The 23,173-nt window shown below is 33.2% G+C and overlaps 1 protein-coding gene across 1 annotated transcript in view; it reads right to left on the bottom strand.

Moving 5' to 3' along the window:
- Positions 1 to 23,173, bottom strand: part of HERC2 (HECT and RLD domain containing E3 ubiquitin protein ligase 2) — a gene marked incomplete at its 5' end in the record, with an annotated part of 200,575 nt that overhangs the window by 108,462 nt on the left and 68,940 nt on the right. Inside the window, 15 exons of the mRNA XM_027856650.1 lie at positions 580 to 771; positions 3,059 to 3,210; positions 3,316 to 3,452; positions 3,534 to 3,707; positions 4,540 to 4,676; positions 8,343 to 8,538; positions 8,668 to 8,795; positions 8,897 to 9,029; positions 9,384 to 9,598; positions 11,905 to 12,055; positions 13,395 to 13,498; positions 13,891 to 14,061; positions 15,885 to 16,070; positions 16,570 to 16,725; positions 18,282 to 18,466. Of these exons, the coding sequence (XP_027712451.1) occupies positions 580 to 771; positions 3,059 to 3,210; positions 3,316 to 3,452; positions 3,534 to 3,707; positions 4,540 to 4,676; positions 8,343 to 8,538; positions 8,668 to 8,795; positions 8,897 to 9,029; positions 9,384 to 9,598; positions 11,905 to 12,055; positions 13,395 to 13,498; positions 13,891 to 14,061; positions 15,885 to 16,070; positions 16,570 to 16,725; positions 18,282 to 18,466 (2,417 nt within the window). The remainder of the gene's footprint in view (positions 1 to 579; positions 772 to 3,058; positions 3,211 to 3,315; positions 3,453 to 3,533; positions 3,708 to 4,539; positions 4,677 to 8,342; positions 8,539 to 8,667; positions 8,796 to 8,896; positions 9,030 to 9,383; positions 9,599 to 11,904; positions 12,056 to 13,394; positions 13,499 to 13,890; positions 14,062 to 15,884; positions 16,071 to 16,569; positions 16,726 to 18,281; positions 18,467 to 23,173) is intronic.

Raw genomic sequence — 23,173 nt, 5'->3', positions numbered from 1 at the left:
AACTAAAAAGAGGTCTTGTTTTTCACTTTCATACAGTACCTCCTACTTAGAGCAGAGCATCTAAATCTCCTAGACAAATCACTATTTCATCATTATCTATCTCCAAAGAAGGAGATTTAACAGACTCCTTTAATATTCATGTTTATATTAGTTTTAAAAGTTCTTCCTTAAAGCCAAAGCTAAATTTCAAGTGATATGAAACAAGAATATCTCTTTTCCTCTCTCTGGTTACTGAAAATAGTCCCCCCCTTCCTTCATGTAACACCTCTGAAAGTTAGTGATCATAATTTCTTTTAAATGTCTGAGATAGTAATTCTATAAATTTTCATTTTAATGGATAAAATAACAAAATTACAAGTAGTCAAACAAAAATATTATCATCCATAATAAAGTACATATCCCCCTGTATTGCAGGGATTTGAATTTTGGACAAGGTACACAATCATTAATCTCTAAAATAAACCAAGGCAAATTAGTTTGCCTACAAAATGCAAAAAGCTACAATGTAAAAATATTGCCAAAGTCAAAACCCTGGATTTCACAAACCACCACTAAAAAAAAATCCAAAAGGCTGTCTACCTATTAATCGCAATGTTGTTTGAGTCAATGCTAGCATGCCAGAATTCAAAAGAAGATTCAAGTTGTTTGCACCATACTGAAGGGTGAGCATATTGAGCATAACCAGGAGAAAACGTGCTTGTGGAATGGTTCCAAGGCTTGGTCCTGCTGGATTCTCATTAGTAATGGTTTGCAGAGGAACAGGCTGGATACCTGGTTAAGAATCAGAATATCTTTAAGTAGGCTAAAATATATGAAATATAAATAACAATAATATACATTAAAAAGAGAGAAAAAACTCAATTTCTACCTACTGGTCAAATGCCATTTTTTTGCCCTATATAACATGGGAAGTATAGCCATCAAAAAGCTCCAAATCCCTTATATCTTTCTAAGAACCTTACTGATTTTTCCTCTTACACACTTGTCTCCCCTAGTTATAGTTCTTACTCCTCCTGTTTCTTAGTATCCCTTTTACATTCCAACTAAGTTACTTACTTTTTTTCACAGTTATCCCTAAAATTGACTCATAAATATTACTGTACTATGATAGGTACATTAGGTGTTTCGAATACGAGATCTAAGATTGTAAGGACATGTTAACTCTAAAAGTATTAAATTAACTATATATAAACATCTAAGAATATTTTAGAATTTGAAGAGATCTAAATCATATATTTCAATTCCATGACGTTACAGATATGAAAGTCAAGGTTCCTTCCACACTTGGTGAACAGTTATCAGGACCCAGAATAAAAAAAAAATCTAAATTATGTCAAGTCAAGAAATTATGTTAAGTCAGAAAATTTGGTGCCAGCTTCTGACTACAGGTCATAACTAAATGCCATTAACTTCTCTTCTTATTAGATTACCACACCAAACAGGGAGGAAGAGAAGAAGGAAAGAAAGGGAGGGGGAGGATCTTCAAAAAGCTACCACTATCATCATGGACACTGTCTGTAAAAATACTCTTTAAAAGGTTCACAGGGAATACAAGAAATGTTCTCTCTTTATTAGAGTCTACAATTACATGATACATAGACTGAGTTATATAGTAAAGTTGAATTATCTCCATAATTATTTTCCCTTCAACCAGGAGTTAACTTCATGTCACAAGACTCCTTTGGCAAGCCATGACATCTATGAAACCCCTGCCAGAATGTTTTAAAATACATAATATGCACAGTATTACAAAGAAAATTCATTATACTAAAATATAATAATCAAAGCACTTTTAAAATAAGTTCACAGATGAAGGTTATGCACCTCTGCTCCACACTATAATACAGAAGACCTTTAAACACTTATATTAACTATTAACAGTCCCCCAACCTAAGCTATAAAATCCCATTCTAACCTAAAACATTACTAGCCTCAATGCCAAGATTCTATACAAGATTATCTAACAAATGGCTTAGTTAAAAAGCAAACATAATTTTGTTAACTTGTAGTTACAAAACTAAAAGACAAGTCAGAGAAAAACAGAATGATAATTTAGAGCTGAGGTTAAGTAACTTACACAAGGCCACAGAAGTAGTAAGCGATATATCTAGACTCTCTGACTCCAAATCTAGTGTTCTTTCCACTACATACCACACTATTTCTCTCTAGTTAATTTGTTTTCCCATAAAAATGTTTTCTATGTGTTCATTTGTCCACATTTTATCAGCACGGAAAAAGTAGTATTATAATCTTGACTCCAAAAACAAAATAACCGTATCTTTGTCATTTTTCATTACAAAGCTATAATGATATTTAAAAACCCACATTTTCACCAAAGGGTAGAAAGCCATTTGCCAAAGAAATATTCATTTTTCATAGATACATAACAGAAGTTTCCTTAATTGATGCCTTCATTCACTATAACAACTTCTCTGCAATTCATTTTTTTTTTATTGGTGAAGTAGTTGGGGTTAAGTGACTTGCCCAGAGTCACACTGCTAGTAAATGTTATGTGTCTGAAGCCAAATTTGAACTCAGGTGCTCCTGATACCAAGGCAGGTGCTCTATCCACTGTGCCACCTAGCTGCCCCTAATTCAATTAATTTTCATTCAAAACATTTTCCTAAATAAGTAAAAGGTACTGGATTAAGCACCTTAAGACACAAATAAGAAATAAAATACTGTTTCCTGCCTTCACAAAGCTAGTAACAGAAACAGAATGATAGAACTGAGACTTTTGAAATTTTATAATTAAATATTTTAAGTGTGAAGTTGACTTTTTTTTTTTTAAAGTTTACAATCCTGGAGATAAAAAGCTAAAAGCTTTTAAAATAGGGTAATAAAAAACAGGTAAACAAAGTAAAAACAGGGTAATAAATCAAGTTACTAAAGTATCTAAATCAACAAAACACAAACATTACTATTTGTAGGTTTAATAACAACTAACCAAATAGCAAGAATATATAATGCTATTTTCTTAATTATGTACTTCTATATCAGTGTGAAGATAATTATTTTGAAAAGCAGACTTATCTTGGCAAAGTAAATCAAAGCTCACCTAGCTCTTTAAATCTGGCATTTGCATCCAACAAAACATTTCGAATATTCTGAATGGCCCAAGCATACAACTTTCCAAAAGTTACTTCCAGCAGCATTCGATTAAACGGCGGAATCAGATCAACATCCTTTAAGCAATCTGTAAGTGGTTCCCTTTAAAAAATAATTACTTTATGTCAATTTAAATCCTAATATAAACATATTCCTCTTTAGAACATAATTTTCCTGAGGAATAAATACAACAATGCCGAATTTTACCCTATATTGGTTCCTTCTGGGATAAGTCTTTGCCATCCACAGAACATAGCATATTGCACAGATGGAAGCAAGAAACTTTTGGTTGCCAATTTTAAAATTGTGTCTATGCCTTCCAAACGAACTTCTGCTCTCTCCAACTGCAAAAATATAAATATTCGGCTTTTAGATTCTGTAAATTACCAAACACATAGCAGGAACAAGTTCTTAACAAGTGTTACCTGTTTGAGTAAGCACTTTCTCATCTTTTCCACATCGACTGGCTCTTCTTTAAGTGCAAATTCAACAATGGTGCTCAGCAGTGCAGACTGAGGATAGAGGCCTTGAACATTCTGCTTTAGCCACTTGTATTTGTGAACACCTGTGACTGTACTCAGAAGTGGCTGCCATTTATCCTTAAAAATACAAACAGTTACTGCTATTGGTTTTAAATGTCATTACTGACTTTTGTTCTAAAATTTTTAAACTATGATATCATCTCATTAAGTTTACTTCAAAAAAAATCCCAACATTCAAATCAAAATCTATATAATCATGTGAATATACTTTTATCATGAATGACAATTTTCCATACTATTCAAGAATTCTGAAATACACAAAGCAAACAAATATATTTTTCATAAAATATCTGCAAAATATTGAAAAAAGCTTTTATTATGAAACTAAAAAAAAAAAACATTTCTTACTACAAACACTTGTTTCTATTCCTACATTCAGTTTAAAACTCCTGGGGTTTCTTTCAACTTCTACAAAATGGGAAAATATCAATAAAATCTAACTCACGGTTGTTTTAAGAATCAAATAAGCTAACAAAGTGAAAGTGTTTTGCAATTCATAAAATGTGTCAGTGAAGATGATGAATAATATGCTTTAATAATTAGAATAATTTCTCAGAATTACTACTCATTGCATATTATGCAATGAAATGGTGGAAACAGCATCAAAAAAGAGAACAAAATAACAATGGTGATTATTATTATCATTATTATTACTATTAGATATGGTACTACTACCCATATTTTTTAGTACAGCAATGTCACTAAACTAAATTTCATTCAACAACTATATCAATTTTTATTAACTGCTTACAATATACAAAGCATTATGCCATACTCATTTCAGAGTCTAAGAACAAAATTAGAATACCAAATGGCACTTTCCTTTCCTAAATTACTACTTTTCTATTCAGTAAACTGCAAAGTCGAACAACATCCTTACATAACATACCTTAGGTGATTTAACTGGAACGGATCTTTTATCTACAGATACAGGACTATGTGGTAGAATACATGCTTCTTCTAAATCACCTTCTTCATTTCCAATCTTAGATTCTTCTACATCAGTAGGTTCTGACTTTTTGGGTACTATGTTAAAAAAAATCACTACATTATCATTTAATAATGTATCTAATTATAATTTATAATTTAATTGTCCTTTGAATTTGGAAATATTTAAATTTGAATCTAGATCTAGGACATTAAAATTTCGTTAAAATTAACTTACATAATCAAAAGACTTGAATAACAAAGTCAAAAGTTATTTCAGAAGCTCTCTCTGAAATATAGCTTCAGGGTTTAAATCAATCAGGTTGATTGTCAGAAAAATAAGACTACGAATTTATGTGAATTCCAATGAACTGTGATAAATATTTAAGAGAACCTGAAGTGGCATAAATCAACAAGTATTAGTTAATATCCTACAATGTGCCAAGCATTATACTAGGCTCTGGAAATACAAAGACAAAACCTGTCCCTGTCCTCAAAATACATACATCCAAGTATATACACGATTATCTGAAGGAGGAAGGAGGCATTATCAGCTGAGAGGACCCTGAGGTGCTAGTCAAGTTCCAAAAAAGGAAAAATTATATGCGAAAAGTATGAAAGTGAAAAGGAAGAGATGGACAACGGCTGAAAGTTTGAGTTAAAGTAGTTTGTTTTAGGATTCTGGAGATCTGAACATGTTTAAGAAAAACTGAAAATCAGGATGATTCATGGTTTATGGTCCCAGAAGAGGCAGAAGTGACAAGCTCAAAGACAAAAATGAATGGTTTAGCCTTGGGGCAAGGAATCAGGAAACCAGTGACTCAAATAAAATTGATGACACATGGGAGTTAAGGGAGCACATTTAAAATGGCATCAATCTTCTTCATAAAAGACAAAAATCATTTGTTATGAATGAGGTCTTGGAAGAGTAGTTGTGGAGAATCTGAAAAATGATCAAATAAGATCTAAATAAAAACTGTCAAACAGGAGTCAAGGCCATTCATCCGGGGTTAAAAGCAACAAAACTTTATAATGAGTGAAATCGGTATAATTATTACTTTCTTCATCAATATTCAACAGGCCAGTACTAACTACCCAAGGTCAAGAATTAACAGTAAAGTGACAGTAACAGCAGCAGCAAACATTCACATCATGCTTTAAGGTTAACATATATTACATTATTTACATATAGTATCTCATTTGATCCTCACAAGAACTGTGAAATAGGTGCTACTATTATCCCCATTTTGCAGAAAGTGAAACTGAAGCTGAGTGAGACTCAATGACTTGCACAGGATCACTAAGCTGACAAGTGTCAAGTTGGATCCAAACCTAGATCTTCCTGACACCATATTCAAAACTCCATCCATTATGCCATGAAACCTTGCAATTAATAGTGGATGTGGTCAGTGGAGCCCCATCATATCCATTCACACAATTTAAGTAGCTAAGACAAGGTAGGGAAGCAAGTGAAACAAGAGTGGGAGAAAATAAATTGGAGAACATGAAGGACAGAATGGTAGGAAGATGACTATGAGGGAAATGAAAATTCAGAATGAGTGAAAATTGAGAAAATATAAGTATAGGAGATTGTGATTCAAGATTAGAATTTCAGAATTCAGAATAATGAAGGTAATATATACAAGGCAACAGTAAGATAACGGGTGTCAAAAGTACAAAGACTGACATTAATTCCAATAACAGGCTCTTTGACAATTCATCAGAAAACAGCAATCTCTAATTGAGTTACCCAGGAATGCAATAGGAAAATTATGAAAACCTGAGTCACTGAGGAAGGCAGAAGAATGAACTCTCTCCTTCCATGTTCTGTGAATCAGTAAAGAACAGAAGGAGCAGCCTGCATCCAACCAGCAAGAGACAGAGTGAAATCAAGAGACAGAGAAAGCCATTTTTCAGTTAATTCGAGAGAATAGGAGGGGTGCTGGACATATCCCACCTCGCTGTCCCACAAGCATCTTACACTTGACCTTAAATGAACTTATTCTACATAAACAGTATCACTTACAGCAGTCATAACTGATTGGCTAAAGGAATATTGATCAACCAACAAGTATTTATTAAGCAACTACTATATGCAAGGCACTGAATGAGGTACTGGGGATACAAAGACAAAAGTGTAAAAATCTATGTACCCAAGGAATTTATTATGTTTTATCAGGAAAGGCTGTGTGTGTGTGTGTGTGTGTGTGTGTGTGTGTGTGTGTGTGTGTGTTTAAACACACTTCTACATTTGTGCATACACACAAATACACACATACTATCTATGTACAAAAGTCTCCCCTTTCCAGGCCATCTTCATTTGTTAATGAAAGATCTATTTTCTGATTAAAAAAAAAAATGTTATCCCTTGCTATGAAAAAAAAATAAAAATTCCTTAATGCAATATTAAAGACTTTCTTAAATCTGGGTGTAACCTATCTTACGCTCCTTTATTCATATTACTCCCCACTTCAGACACTTTATTCCAACAAAATAGGACTACAAGCTATTCTCTGATATCTTACCATAATCATCTTATACATGCACCTCAAGCAAGTCATCCCTCCATGGCTAACATGCACATCTTCCTCATCTCAGTTAAAATCTTTCAAGACACAATTAAGGTACCATTCTTCTATGAGGCATTTCTAGCTCTCTGCAGCTGGAAGTGTTGTCTCCTTTACGTCTATTATAATCTACCTTGTATTATATTTATTTGGATACACATGATATGCCCTACCAGACTGTAGGATCTCACAGGATCCTAATTTTAAAAGTAGAAGAGACTTCAGTGGTCATCTAATCCAATCTTCTCATTTGATGGATGGAAACTAAGGCACAGAAAGCTGAAGTGACTCACCTAATGTCACAAGAGTAATAATTTTCAAGATTTCAACCTACGTCCTCTGAGGGCAAACTGCCTTGAGGACTGAGACAGGTCATGTTTCTTATTCATATCCCCAGTGCTAGACACAGAGCAGAAATTAGATAAATATTTTTTGAATTGAAATGATACAGAAGAATTAAGAACAGTGTGGGAGTCCCAAAGAACACAACAGAAGATGCAAGTAGACTGAGTATTAAATGGGTAAGAATATTAAAAAAGAACACAGGGAACTCTCACAAAGATATATAACTTTAGTACAAAATACTACAGAGATTAAGAGACACAAGAACTGAAGACTCCGGGGTAAAAAAACACCTTTCAAGAGGAACATACAACTATTAATAAAAGATATCACTAACATACTTTTTTCCCTTCAAAAAAATGCAGATTAGACCATATCAGGTATTAAAAAAAATCCCAAAGGTTCAATCCAATTATACTAAGTTCACCTAGATGTCAACTACCAGTACACACATAATTTTAAAAAATTATTCATAATGAAATTTATTAAATTTAAAAATAAAAAATCTTAAGATTGTGATAAATTATATCATTTTGAATTTACTTTCTAAAAAGTAATCATCTAAAATAATAAATGATTTCTATAATATAGCTCAAGAACAGAAATTTAAAGGTTTTTTTACATTATTAAGTAACTTACATAAATAAGCAGGATTTCTACCTCTATCACAAGCATATATAAGAAAGTTAAGGCTATATGCCAATTTACATCACAGTTAATGAGTACTTATTATTTGAAAATTATAACCAAGGAAGGATCTTGCCTCCCCACCCCCTCCCCCAAATAAAAAAAAAAATACTTACAATCAAGAAAAAAAATGTTTGACAATATTTTCTCACTTTCCTTATATTCTTACCTCTTTTTTTCCTTCTCTCTCGTATTATCTTCTGAGCTATCCTTCTCCATCGAGGCAAAGAGCTTAAAAGTTTGAGTTTGGACATTATTGAGAGGTCATTGCAGACTGCAGGACGCAATTCATTAAAAAGGAATCGCAAACGTTCAATGACAGGAGCACACACTTCCTTATAAGAACGCCCCTGCTCCTGATGCGTCTATAAGTTAAACACATGGAGGTTGAGAGGGGAAGGGAAAAGAGACAGTCAATTATTTTTTTTTTACATAAAACCAGAAGATAAAGAAGAAATATATAGTCACTGATAATAAATGGCACATACATTTACCTTAATTAGTGAGCATTTTGCTTGGTAGACAACTCTACAAACATCCACTACAGATTTAGGCAACGTTCTGTGTTTAACTTGGTCAACACCAAGTGTAACTGGGTGAACTAAAGATAAGGCCACATGACCTACACAAGGCATTTTAAAAAACATAACATGAGCCGTTAGCATAAAAGTAAGGTTAGTCAAAAATATACTTGGAGTACATTTAAGACCAAAATTTTAATACCTAAATCTTCATGCTTTAGAAGACAACATAACAGTAGACGCCCCACCTCTTCCACAGGATGCTCAGGAGGAAATGTTATTGGTGTAGTCAAATGGCACTGCTTGCAGTACCTTTCTATCTGACATAAAAAATCCTGAAAAACAGAAACAATTAAACCTAAATTCTTAATAGGTATCACTATAAAATTATATAATCTTAAATATTTCATATACTCTGATACCTATACTGGTGCCAGGCATCTGAAATACTTTGAAACTTTACTTGAAAATAAAACCAAAGTCATTATCAAAAAATTCTTCCCTCTCATTTAATTAAAATACAAAATAAATTACCTAAATGAGCCCCAAAAAAGAGTATATAGAAATCAATGATAGAAAAGTGCCTGTGGCATAACAAAGTAAAACTAAATATTATTAAATGGCTGATGTGGGTATCTTTAAACACTTTTCTCAATTAATTAAAACACTAATCATGAGAATAATATTACCTTCACAGTATGATCCTGAATGTTATTGTCTGCAATGGCTTGCAAAAATGGTTGGGAATGATCACTCAAAGTCAATCTATGGGAATAGAGTTTAGATTTGTTCGGAGTGGTATTTCCAGGAGAACTGCAATGGTCTTCATCTTTCTCTTCATTGTAACTATAATGTATCTGACTGGTTTGCAAACCTCCAGAGAATATAGATGACTTAAGCCACGCTGGGGAATACAGAAACAAATTTTAAGAAGAAAATGTAGACACATTAGTAAGCAATTATATTCTTTACCTTGGGGAGGGCGCAGGGGCATTAATCATTGGGGTGTAGTCTAAAAAGTACTAGACTTGACATCAGAAGACTTGGCCTCAAATCTCAGTTTTTATTAGCTATTGACTCTAAGGCAAATTGCTCTGCCACTTTAAATTTCAGTTTATTCATACGTAAAATGAAGATAATTATACTTTCCCCACTTATCTTAAGTCCTTGTTGTGTGCAAAGTGCTATGTAAACCTTAAAATACAACAGGAATATGTGGAGGTATTATTTATGTGCCTTGAAAACTACACACTGAGCAGGCTCAAACAGCTGCATTTGGAATCAAAAACATTCAATTATTTCACAGCCTGTGAAGAGCACTGTTTCTGGCCCAAAAATAATAGAAACTAATCTACTGCCCTTGTTTTCAAGATTTATCAAGTAACGGTTGATATGCAAAGAGATATTAAGAATACTTATAAAGGAAAATACAAATGAATTTTAATATACTGTAAAATAAATAAAATAAAATGAAATGAGTAGATAAGCCCTGATTTGGGTCAGCCTGGACTGGGAAGACAAGAGTTGGGAGACCTACCTCTGATACATACTAACTATGTGAACATAGGTAAGTCACCCAAGCCACTAAAACTGTAAGAAACAGGCTACCAATCTTAATGAGTGGAAGGAGTTTCGATACCAGTACCAATGAAATAAATCACAGATCCAGACCCCTCAAAAAGCCTTGCCTGGGGTATTAAGTAAACATAGTAAGATGAATTCTGAGGAAACACTTTGTAGGAAAAAGCTGACAATCTTGAACTGAGTTTTAGAGTACGGAAGTATGAAGACTAAAAAAAAAGGATGGGAAAAGCTTTTCATATGAAAGAAATGACATATGTTAAGGCAGACAAGTCATGTAGGAAGAAAGCAAATATGCCAACAAGCAACTGTTTTTGCACACTGTCAATCAAACGATTATGTTCCACTGAGGTAGGAGCTGGGAATACAAAGAAAAAAGTGAACACCCCTGCTCTCTAGGACCTAACAATCTATTGGGAAGACAACATACACTACATATAACTATATGCAAAAAAGATATAAGAAAACTGGGGGAGGAGGGACAACTGCACCTCAGAGGAATGAGGAAGGCTTCTTGTAGAAGGCAGTGCTTAAACTGAGCTTCCAAAGAATCTAGGGCTGTTACAGGAGAAAAAAGAAAGCAGCACATTTCAAGCATGGGGGACAGCCAATTAATGCAAAGGCAATGACTGAGGCAGTGACGTGTGAGCAGGGGTAACAGCCTGAGAAAGTACTCAGAGGCAGACAGATTAATTAGTGTTTATGATAAGGGCACAGAAGGAGCAAAACATGAGAAGAAATGGAATTTTATCATGACACAAGAATGTCAACATTTTTGACATATTGAAAGACATGTAAATTCAGTTCTTAATTGCATACAGCAAAATGGTAACAGACAAGTGAGTCACTCTACATCCTATCTTGGCACCTTTATCTGTTAACTGATCTTATGTACCTCCACAAAATTATCTTTTACAATACTCACAAGGCAATCATCCGTAATATGCCAAGGGAATACTACAGTTACTTTCAATTGACAGTACTTTGGTAGGAGAGGTCAATTATCACTTCTTTGTAGATGAAAAACTACTTAGTGGAAGGACAACTATTTTTCAGGATCATCTATCTCACATAATTTTAACTCATACCAACCAGAACAAGTGATAATACAAAAACTGACAGTAACCATAAATATACAATGATACATGAAAAACTATCATTAAAATAAGTGTTTAAGTAACATAGTTTCCATCACTTGATGCAGCAAATCAGTTACAAATCAGGGAGAAGTGAGGGTTACTTTAAATTAGATAATTATCACTATCACATAACATTTTTATCTTGAGCTCTTCATCAAAATAAATAAAATTGGAGCAGGGATATGATAATAATTTTAGCACATTCAAAAGTAGGTACTCCTTGATAGTTTGTAAGTTAGGCCATTTTTGTAATCATGTTTAAGAGATTCGATTCATTCCTAATTGTATTCTAATGTTTATCGTTCTGATATCACTTCAAATTTAAATTTGCATAGTCTTTATTTTCCTAAATATAAGAGTAACTTAATCACAATTTTTACTAATTAACAATACCTCCTCTTCCATAATGCTACTTAATGGTAAATTGATACTAAGATCAATTTAATATGCTGATTAATATTTAATTCAAAGAAAGAAAAATTTTTCTTACTGGCACATTCAACCTCCACAGGAGACAGTGGTGTGCTCATTGCTAAATAGGAAGCATGAAGTCCAAGAAGGAGACCCAGATTTCGTTCTGGATCTATGAGAGGTGAAGAGAGACTGCTAAGGTCTGGCGTTGTAATCACTTCCTGGTCAGGCTAGTAAAATGAAAAAAATCCATCATCAACTTGAGAATATAGATTTAATTTAAAATTATAAACATGAAAAAAATTCACAATTTACATTAAAAAACAACTAGTCTAAAAACTCAACTTGGGTTCCTGATTCCTACTCACTCATACCATTGTTCGTGAAGACAACAGTTTTCTAAAAATAATAGTGTGCTACACTGGTAGAATTAACTTTTCTGCATGTTATTTGAAAGTTTAAAGCACCTTAATTTGATGGCATATATCAAATGCACATTTTTATTATAAATCAAAATGAAGCTACAGTTACATTTACATTAGAAAATTACTCAAGAAACAGAAAAAGTTCCTAGGGCTAAAGTACCTAGTTCTTCAGCATATACCTTGCATAAAATGGTTACATTCTGCAGCAACCCTGTGGAAACCAAAATAACTATATACTTACATATTACTACTCTCCTCCACTAAATGTGGACAAAGACATCAAATGAATAAGCAGTTTCTGCTCTACTAAAAATGGAACCCTTTCCAAATAAGAGTCAAGTATTAATCAGGTTCAAGATGATTTATTCATTCGACAATGAATTTGTCAAAAAACAGAAAAACTAAACTTTACTCATTTGCTAATCCTCTAATATAAAGTTTTACTTACAGAAAAGTTTCTAAGTAAGCCAAAGGTGATAGTCTTTGGGTTTTATTATTCATGCTTTATAAAAAGTTATTTAAGTAAAGGAAAGGTTCAGCATAAATATTCATTAACTTCATAGAAATCTTCTGCAGGAAGTAACTTAGCAATTTCACATCCAGAATAATTATCCTCTATAGAGCAACACTGCCTACCTTAACTGTTACGACATATAATGCTTTTTTGCTCTCAAGTTATACAGTAATACCAAAAATCAAAATATCTTTTAAAAGAAGTGACTAAATAATTCTCCAACATTCTTGGTTATACCAACTATGACAATAATACTGTGCTGAACTGGAATGAATTGCTGTATCCCAAGATAAGAACAGGCACACATTTTTTTCATTCTTGAGTATAAATCCAACTTTCCATATAACTTAAGAATAGAACATTTAAGCAAAAAGGCATACAAATTACATTTCTTCTGAAAAATACTCACATCTTCCACATTAAGTATCATTTTACCAATAATTTAAATAAATTTAAATAAATAATTAGCACACCACCGTATTTTAGGTTGTCTTAACGATAAGCTTACATAAGAAAACACGTGTTAAATTACTACTGATGACAATTTGTTACATAAATCATATCACAAAACTAAAAACAAATTTCACCAAACAGAGATGCAATATGACATTTACTCAACTCAAATTTTACCTCCATATATTGGCCAACACAAAATGCATGCATTGATTCCCTTGTATCCTCAAATTGCAAAGCAGCTTCCAAAGCAACTACTGGGTCATCACCTGCAAACTGAGCTATAATAAAAAGGACCAAAAAAACAAGAGATGGAAATGCCAATAATTATAAAAAAGGAGTACCATTTCAAAAATATTTATAGACCTAACTGCTTAGATTCCAGCCTTAATATAAGGATTAGTGTTTGACAGAGATATTTATCAACATCCTAAGAACAGGGAATATCTAAAGACTCTTCCTAATTAAGGCTAAGGTAAACTCAAGAATGAATGAATGAAGAATAATGAAAGAGAGGTGCTTAGCCCCAATCTGACTGGCACTGCATAAATACTCTGAAGCCATGGACACATCAAGGTGTACTAGATGATCTATAAAGTAAATAATCTAAATGTTCTCTATAAAACGACAGTTGATACAATTTCTGATTATGAAGTTAAAAATTACATCTTACCAAGAATACTATTGCCTGTTAAAGATTGTGTCTGAAAGTCTTTTATATCATACACTTTCCCATCAATCACCGTCCAGAAGCCTCCATCTTTATTGTGGTTCTCCAGATCAGCTTTACGTATAAGTGTTACTTCCTCATTATTCCTACAACTTTGACCAGTAAAAAATGACCCTGAACAGGAAAGGAAAAATGTGGTAAAATATCTCTCATTGCTAAGATGCACACACTATATTTTCATCGTGAAACTTACATTATAAAGAAAATAGCAAATTGAGGGGGGAAAACGGTAATAGAACGGTCTAGAATTGGTCAACAGAACTTCTCATAGAAAACAATAAAGTAAATGCTGCAGTATGCAGCAGTGCTGACTAGCCATAAACTACCATGAAAATGAAAACAGAAATAAGATACACACAAATTCCTTCCCAAATGACCCAGAAATAAATTTTGGACATCTTAATTATTTACAAAATAAATTTAATTTAAAGTCTTTAAAGTTTCCAAAAGTAAATGTAAAAAAAAAACAACAACAAAAGACTGAGAGAATCAAGTCTATATATGAGAAAAAGGAAAATGGACACAAGAAGGTCTGTCCAAGAAGACAACAATGAGCATATAAATTGATATAGTGGCAATTAGATAAAAGAAGAGGGGACAGATATGACAGATATTATGAACACAGAACAGACAGGATTTGTTAACTGACTGGATACAGCAAGTAGAGGAAAAAGAAGAGTAAATATTTATATTAAGATTTCAAAAACAGCAGACTAGTTGAAAGACATTGCCACTAAGACAAAAGGAAAAGTAGGTTTTGGAAAAACAAAAAAGTAATTTGATTTTGGACACACCTGAGATGCAAGTGAGACATCCAGGTAAGGGTCTGATGCTCAGGACAACAGTCAAAGCTTTCTTATGAGTCATTTACATAGACATGATTAGACATGATAAATGAAGCAGTGCAGGTAAATGAGATTGCCAAAGGAAAAAAATCATTAACACTGAAAAGGGAACTCAATGCTGAATTCTGGCATCCCTGATTCTAAGACAAGCTTTTTTTTTCAGAAACAAATTTTTTCAGAAACAAATTTAATCTCATAAACTTTTTAAGCTGTACCCTATAATTAAAGGGGAATTAAGTAAAAGTAAATACATAAACCTACTAGTACAAAATGTGAAAATAATCAAGATCATGTACCAAGATGAGTGAACTATAAATCTAGGTTATGACTTCTTGTGTCTTTACATTTTACTATGTCCCTAAGTCCATGAGACTTGATTCTCCCAGACATGTGACTTCGATTTAAGAACACACAAAAAGTATAAATCATAAAATGGATACATCTATATTTCAAGTAGCAAATATAATCAGAATGAATTTCATCACCAAATAATACAATTTCTCTAATAAGATGAAAATAATAAAAATAATCAAAAGATTCAGAGAATGGAACTATTATCAATCCACAAGTTTCATTCCAAAGAAGTACAATTTTATCAGGACAGTTAAAGATAAGATTAGTAGCTATCATTAACACTGAGCATGTAAAAAGAGATACTGGCCTAGTTCCTCCTTCCACCTCTAAGCTAGATTATATCTTTGAGATGCTCTAAAGCAAAGAATCTATTATTTCTCTGAAGACAAACCATCCCACACCCTCCGCTCCATTTTCATACTCCCTCATACTCTTCCCATTTTCAGAATCTCTCATTAGTCTATTCCACTATTTAACAAAACTAACAGAAATTATTCATACACATATAGTGTAAAGTTCTAATCCCATACTAAAATTTTATTTCTTACTATGCTTTTTGTGGATAGAAAAATTACTTCTTATATATCTCCTCTTCACAATAATCCTTGCACAAAAAAGCAAGGGAAAAAATTCAGTATCTAGAATGTTACTTCTAAACAAAAGATTTTTATGACAAATGACAAACTAAGATGTTTCTCACACTTCTGACTGTGAATACTTTAAGTTAAAACAACATACCCATTATTCCAGGCCATGCTAAATCCTCATTATCATCTCTCTCTTTTCCTGGTGCTAAATGGTTAAACCTATCCAGATGTTCCAGTAGGCCAGCCAAGAGAGGAATAGCCCCAGCTTCCTGCATTAATCCAGGACTTTTACTGAGGAGGAGGACAATAGATACTATGAGCTCTGGAAGGAGAACACCTAAAGGAAAAAGAAAATATAGTGAGCTCTAAGATAATATTTTAAGACAAAAGCTATTTCAAAGTATCCCTTAAACTGAGTTACTAAAAAACACCTCCGGTTTTAGATTCTGTTCCCTTTTCACTAAGTCATGATTTGATACTTAAAAAGTATGGAATTTTTATTTTACAAAGCTGGAAGAACATATTTTTCCTAAAATAATTTCCTTCAAAAATCACATCTATTAAATATGTCATCTATCCTGAAAGTTTTAAGAGCCTATCAGTACTCTTTTCATCATAAAAAGGCATCAGGCTAAATTTCCAACTAATAATTTCTTTCCATTTCATCAAAAAAAAAATCCTACAGAGGCTGTATGTCACAATACCAAAATTTCTTATGTTTCTAGCAGGAATGACAGTCTTTTGTCACTGTAACAAAATTCAAAATTATAAAGACATGTTGAAATTAGTCAAAATCTAAGCAATCAAAAATCGCATTCATCTATTACAAGAACTACCTGTTAGATCACCATCCACAACACGAGATACTTCTGCAAAGTGCCGATAACTGGTAGACGCAATGCTAGTTGCCACAGGCAGTATATCTCCAATGTGCGTACACAAAAGAGCTGTATATTTTTTCAGCAAAGAACCAACTCCTAACAGCTCAGGACCTTGAAGAAAAAATTACACAACAAAGAATTCTATTTCAAACTGCATTTTATTCATTATTATATTATGCTATTTTGTTTATAACCAATTAAAGTTTTACCATCATTCTCTAAGGGGATCTTAACTTTTTTTTATGTCATGGATCTTCCTTTGGCAGTCTGATAAAGCCAATGAATCTGTTCTCAGAATATTCATAACTGGTATGCTAAATTTTAGTTAGAGGTTGTTGAAAATAAAGATGTAGTTTTTTTCCCCTACTCAAGTTCTCTAACTCCCTGAAATCTATCCAAGGATCTCCAAAGGATCAACAGATCCCAAGTTAAGAACTTCAGTACTAGGTACTCCTCTCATCTACACTAGTAATCAACTTAAGTTTAGTGCCTAATTATTCTCCCTATCCCATAGGTCTTATCTACATGCTTAGATCATATGGTCAGGCCTTTTAATGTATTAGATCACATGACCAATCCAGTTAAATATTTAGTTATACAATACCTAGGACAGAGTTATTAAAATGCTAAATAAAAGGAATAATAGATGTTTTGTAACATACAACTTCCAAATTCTCCAATTTAAGTTATTAAATTGGAATAATTCTTGGCAATTTTCCAAAAATGCTAGGTAGTACAGTGGATGGTGGGCTACACCTACAATCAGGAAAATTTAAGTTCAAATTCAACCTTAAACTCTTGCTGGCATTCAGTCTGCCTTAGTTTTCTCAACTATATTACAGGGATAATTACAGCACCTACCTCCCAAGTCTGCTGTGAGGTTCAAATGAGGTAATATTTGTGAAGTGCTTAGCAGATTTCCTGGCATATAATAATGTGTGGCTTTTTTTTTAAAGTCTCAATTCTTTTGAGCATTAAAAATATTTATACTTTAGATGAAATTATTTAAATTGCTAACCTGTGATAATAAAGAGTTTTTTTCCATACAAAATGCTAATTTTTTTAATCCATTTGGTTGTTTTCCATGTCAAAACCAGTAAACATCTTCAATTTCATCTTTTCCTATCTACAAAATCTTGTTTTGTTAACCTGGGGGGGGAGGGGGGTTGTGGCACACACGTGTGTGTGTGTGTGTGTGTGTGTGTGTGTGTGTGTGTGTGTGTGTGTACACCTTTTAGAAAACCAAACTTATTCATGGAGAACTAGAAGAACTTAGATGCAAAAATATAAAAAATGCAGCAAGGCTTAGTCTACTGAGATGGAGCAACTTACTTAAATGATTCCTTATTTCCTAAGTATGATAGTTCCCAAGGCTCTGACACCAGTATGTGTATTATAATTCTGATAAGTTTACTACACTTAATTTGAAATAACAATTTTACTAAAGAAGCACAAACTTGTATTCTCTGACATGATCTGCATTCAGTTTGAAAGCACAATTAAGTAAAAATGTTCAATGGTTTTAATGAAGATATGTTCAATAGGAAAACTGAGAAGAAAATAATGTTATTAATTTTAAATCAGCATTTAATACGAACATCCAAGTTCAAATTGAAAAGTATAGATGACAAACATCTTAAATATTACTAAAAAATTAAGCTACTTACTAAAGGAATTTGAGACCTGACCACCATTGTCTCCTGGATAGAGTTTACTGACAAGTAAACGCTGAAAACGAAGCAACAAATCCAGGGAAGCAGATCTGTCTTGACTATATTGCTCATGGTCAAGACAGGATGAAATTCGACGAGCAACATCTTTCAATTTGGCTATTGTCTGGGAAGCAATATTTCTAAGTGAAATAAAAAAGATGTTTTTTAAAATGTTATTACATTGTGCAAAAAAAAGGCTATGATATTCTCTGAAAAGCATCATAAAATTCTACTCTATTCTAAACTTACAATTTAAAAAAAAATTAATCATAAGAGAATGCTGTGGACCACCAAACTGTTTATAGCTATTACTGCTATAACATTCTATGATTTTTTTTTTATCCAAAGCTGTTACTTCATTGGCACAGGCAAATCCTAGCATGAAAACTCCTTCTACCAATGCATTTTGGCACTGCTCTGCAACTTTATTAGACTTAAAAAGTTGTATGGAACACTGAGAGGTTAGGGTAAGTGATTTGTCCAAGGTCCTATACTCTGTTATAAGCACTACAGAAAACTTACACAGTACAGGGTCTGTGAAGTCAGAAGAAAAGTAAGTTTTGAAATTAGCACTAAGGTTTTTTCATGCAGTAAAGGAGCACTGGATTTGAAGTCGAAACACATGGATTTGAATTACAACTCTGCTACTTATTACCTGAGTAAGTTTGGGTAATGAATCTCTCTAGTCATTATCAGTTTCCTCAGCTTAAATGAGGGGACTGAAATTAATCTCCAAGTTTCCTTCCAGTTCTAAATCCTATGAGCCTATAATTACCATTACAAAAGTGCATATCATTCAATGAACTTAAAATATTTCATATTCTAACTCACCAGTTCTCCCATACTGTGAGATTGACAAATAAAAGGGCACCATTTTACAATAGCACACTCCCAAAAAAAGTTCTTTATGAATCAAATAACTGTAAATATCCTGGCAGAGCTTGGCTGGTTTTACTCAATTTATAAAGCATTTAATAAGTGCCTCATGTATAAAGCACTGAATTAGGCACTGGGGATACAATGAAATCATTCCTTTCCCTCAAGGAACAATCCTTTCTTCCTACTTAAGGGGAAGAGGATAGAAAGGATACAACATTCACAAAGTAAACACAAAGTATACTAAGCATATTCATAGTAATTTTGATGGGGGTTAGAAATCTCTTGTGGGAACTGGCACCTGAGCTGAGATCTTAATGGAACCAGAAGTTCTAACAGGCAGATAAGAGAGAGGGCACTCGTGTACAGGAGGCAGCCTCTGAAAAGACTTGGAAACAGTCAATAATCTATCATGAAGAAAGAACAGCAAGTCAGAAAGTCTGGCTTACAGAGCATATAAGGAGGAGTAACATAAAATAACTCTACAACAGAAGTTCTCAACTTAGGGTCAATGGATAGTGAATAAAGTCTGGGGATAGATTTCAGGGGAATCCATTAACTTAAATGGGGGAAAAAAAATCACATCTTTATTTTCACCTCTAACTGAAATTTGGCACTTCCTTCAACTAGACAACTGGGCAACAGACACCCATTCAGAGAAGGGATCCACATAAGCTTGACTAGGCTGCCAAAGAGGATCACAACTCAAAAAAAATTAAGAACCCTTCCTCTAAAAAGGTAGGCTGGAACAAATTTCTCAAATGCTTTTTAAATGACAAACAATGGCCTTTTCATTTTATCTTAGAGGTATAAGAGAGCCACTGAATTTTCTTGTGAAGGACAGTGACATGGCTTTATATCAGTGCTTTAGGAATATCAATTTGGAAGCTATGTGCAGAATAGACTAGAGAAGGGAAAGGCTGGACAAAGCAAAACCAAATAGTTGCATGTTACAGTAGTCAGTCATCAGGTGATAGAGGGCCTGAACTAGGTTAGTAGCCTTGGGAGTAGAGAAAGGGGACAGATGCAATAAATGTGATAGAAATATGGAACCAACAAGATATGAAAACTAGCCAGACAGGGAACTGAGAGACAGGAAATAATCAGAATGATGAAGAGTTTACATACTTTACGGATTTCATACTTTTGTGAAGCAAAAAAAAAAAAAAGACTCAGATTTTCATATTATTTTTCATATAAATCTATCTTTATATTTTCATACCCACTTTACAGGTTTTGAAATAGAAACAATAATAGCTGCACTATCAGTGTTAATATTTGCAATGCACAGCTGCCAAATACTCTCTTATTAAAGTTGTGTGATGGGGAGAAGTAATACCATGGTTATTGGAGGGAAACGATGATGTACAATCAAGGTGAGTAGAAAATGGGCCAAAAGTAAAGCAAAAATCAGGAAAAGAATTAGCCTATAAAGGAGCAGCAGCAGCTAATGCTAGCAACCTGACCTATTCACTAGTTTCTGTATTAAGAGAATAAATTATTATTTGTTTTAAACTCCAAGAAATATTCTTGAACAGTGTAACAATAACCTTAGACCCCAAAACACTGGCCATCCTTCTGTCCACCCTGGAGTGTCAATGCTGTTTCCATAGAACCTTCTCATTTGGGTGTGAGTCACAAAAGCAGTGTATTATCTCTAAGTTTCACAAGAGAAGAAGAGTTTTCAACAAAAACCAGTTAATCTCTGTCTTCTTAACCTCTAGATAACGAGATAACTTCCCCTCTTAATCTGTATGAATGCAGCCAAAATAAATGGCTGCATTCATACAGATTAAGAGGGGAAGTTGGTGAGGATTACTCCCAGAGTAGGCGAGTTTGCCTACAGCGTAACTCTAAAACACTCCCTACCTTGACCTTATCAACTATCTAAAGAAGTCTGTACTCTTACAGTTAGGCAACACCTGCAAGCACAAGACAAAAAAATGGAACACAGTGATCTATCAACTGGAAGGCATCCAGGTTAAGGAGCATATACTTGCTACAACTTTTTAGTCACTTTATATGCTAATGCCACATGTATCCTGGAGAAATCTACTACCATTTTGGAGAATATTTCTGCTGATAGCATCACTCAGAGGATTAATTCTAGGAAACTAATAACTGTAAGGAAACAAGCATAAGAATGAGGGATAGCAAGATTCTCTTGGCCACTTTCAATTCACAATAGATGGATGCCTGAGAAATAGTCTTGTCTGACCCTAACGACTGTCCCTTCTTAGAGATGCTGAACACTAGTACATAAGGCCTCATCTTCCAGTTTATGGACAACCATTAGAATCTGTACCTGGCACTAAAATTTCCCCGACTAGACAGGATAGTATGAACCTAATAAAGTAATTTGTTGACTTGCTTAAGGACAAATTTAAGAGTGGGATTGAGAATCTTGGACTTTCTGATACAACATAAGATGAGGTGTTTCTTATTATTTTGTGGTTTAAATATAAACTTTGCTATATTTAAAACAGTCACTCTTAACATTTAATAACTTGGAAAAACATCATATTTTCTAAGAATAAAATTCAGTCTCCTTCCTCAGGACCCTAATAAAAATTTATAATCAGGAAAGGCTTGACCATTAAAGTATAAAGACTATATATTTCACCTAGCAGCTTATTTTTTTTGTTTAGTTATTTTTATTTATTTCGTCAAATATTTCCCAATTACACATTAAAAAATTTAACAATTTTTTAAATTGAGTTTCAAATTCTCCTCCTTTTCTCTTCTTGAGAAAGCATGCAATTTGATGTTGATTGTACATGCGAGGTCTGTTAGCTATGCTGTGACACACATACACACACAATGAAACCATCAAAATAAAGAATTTTTTTAAAAGTACACTTCAATCTCTAGCAGTTTGTTTTCAAAATCAGGTGGCAACTATTGGCCTCCTAAAAGCAACTATCCTAAGAAAAAAAAACTTATTTTCAAATTATTTTCCATTTTGGGGGCAATGTTTCTTAACTCAAATTTCCCAAATGATAAGCAAAATAAAATATATCTTAATTTTTTTTATTTTTACATCTAAAATTTGGAAAGTATTTTATCACCTAACAGATTAAGTATTCAATAACAATTTTACATAACCATCTCTATCTCACTGACAATACCTACAATAATTTTACTGTATGTAAACTGAAAGGGAATGCTGACATTAGAATGGTCATGTTAACGAACACTCCCTTCCACCAAGTGTCCCTAAAATTACTACACAGGAAATAGGGGGTACAAACAGCATCAATGGATGTAGAGCTAAGGTAGCCAATTCCCATCCTAGAAGTTCAATGCAAAGACACAGTGAGATCTGGGAAGTTACAGTGTATATAAAGATTTCTTATCAATTAACCAAAGACCCATTAAATCCAGTATTGAACCTCTAACAGTGGCACCAAAGAATATGCTGAAGGAGGGAATTTCCACCCTCAGTAATATCAAACTTACCTCATCCTTTTTGGACTTATTTTTAGGATTATTAACCACTGTATCCAAGTTTTTCATTTGAGTCAAAATTAATCAAAAACAGTCTGAGTTTCTCCATGTGGCTGGTACAGTGTGATAAGTACTAACCGTAAAAAGTTTCCTCTTTCAATCTGCAAAGGGTGCTGCACACTTTTGATATTCTCACTTTGGTGAACAAGCCATATTCAATCTATCCACATAGATAATTTTAAAATATGAAACAACACTGGTGAGTTGCTTTACAAATCTTACAGTGTTATATATACATATATATATATAAGCTATTATTATAATTAAAAATCCTAATTGTAACTAGCCACCCACACCCATTCTAGTCTTGTCTCGCCAAGTCAAAAGTTCTAAATTTGTTTAGTCAGTCATCTTATTTATAGAGATTTTATTCTTTGTTTATTATGTCTTTCTTAACATGAAGGGACCAGAGTCCTTTAATATATACAGCACTCAGTACTCCAGAACAGCTTAACTATAGTACT

The sequence above is a fragment of the Vombatus ursinus genome, unplaced genomic scaffold (genome assembly GCF_900497805.2).
Source record: "Vombatus ursinus unplaced genomic scaffold, bare-nosed wombat genome assembly UNPS02011591.1, whole genome shotgun sequence".
Lineage (NCBI taxonomy): Eukaryota > Metazoa > Chordata > Mammalia > Diprotodontia > Vombatidae > Vombatus > Vombatus ursinus.
Note: the sequence above shows the minus strand (reverse complement) of the source record. Positions and strands in the feature narration are given on the sequence as shown.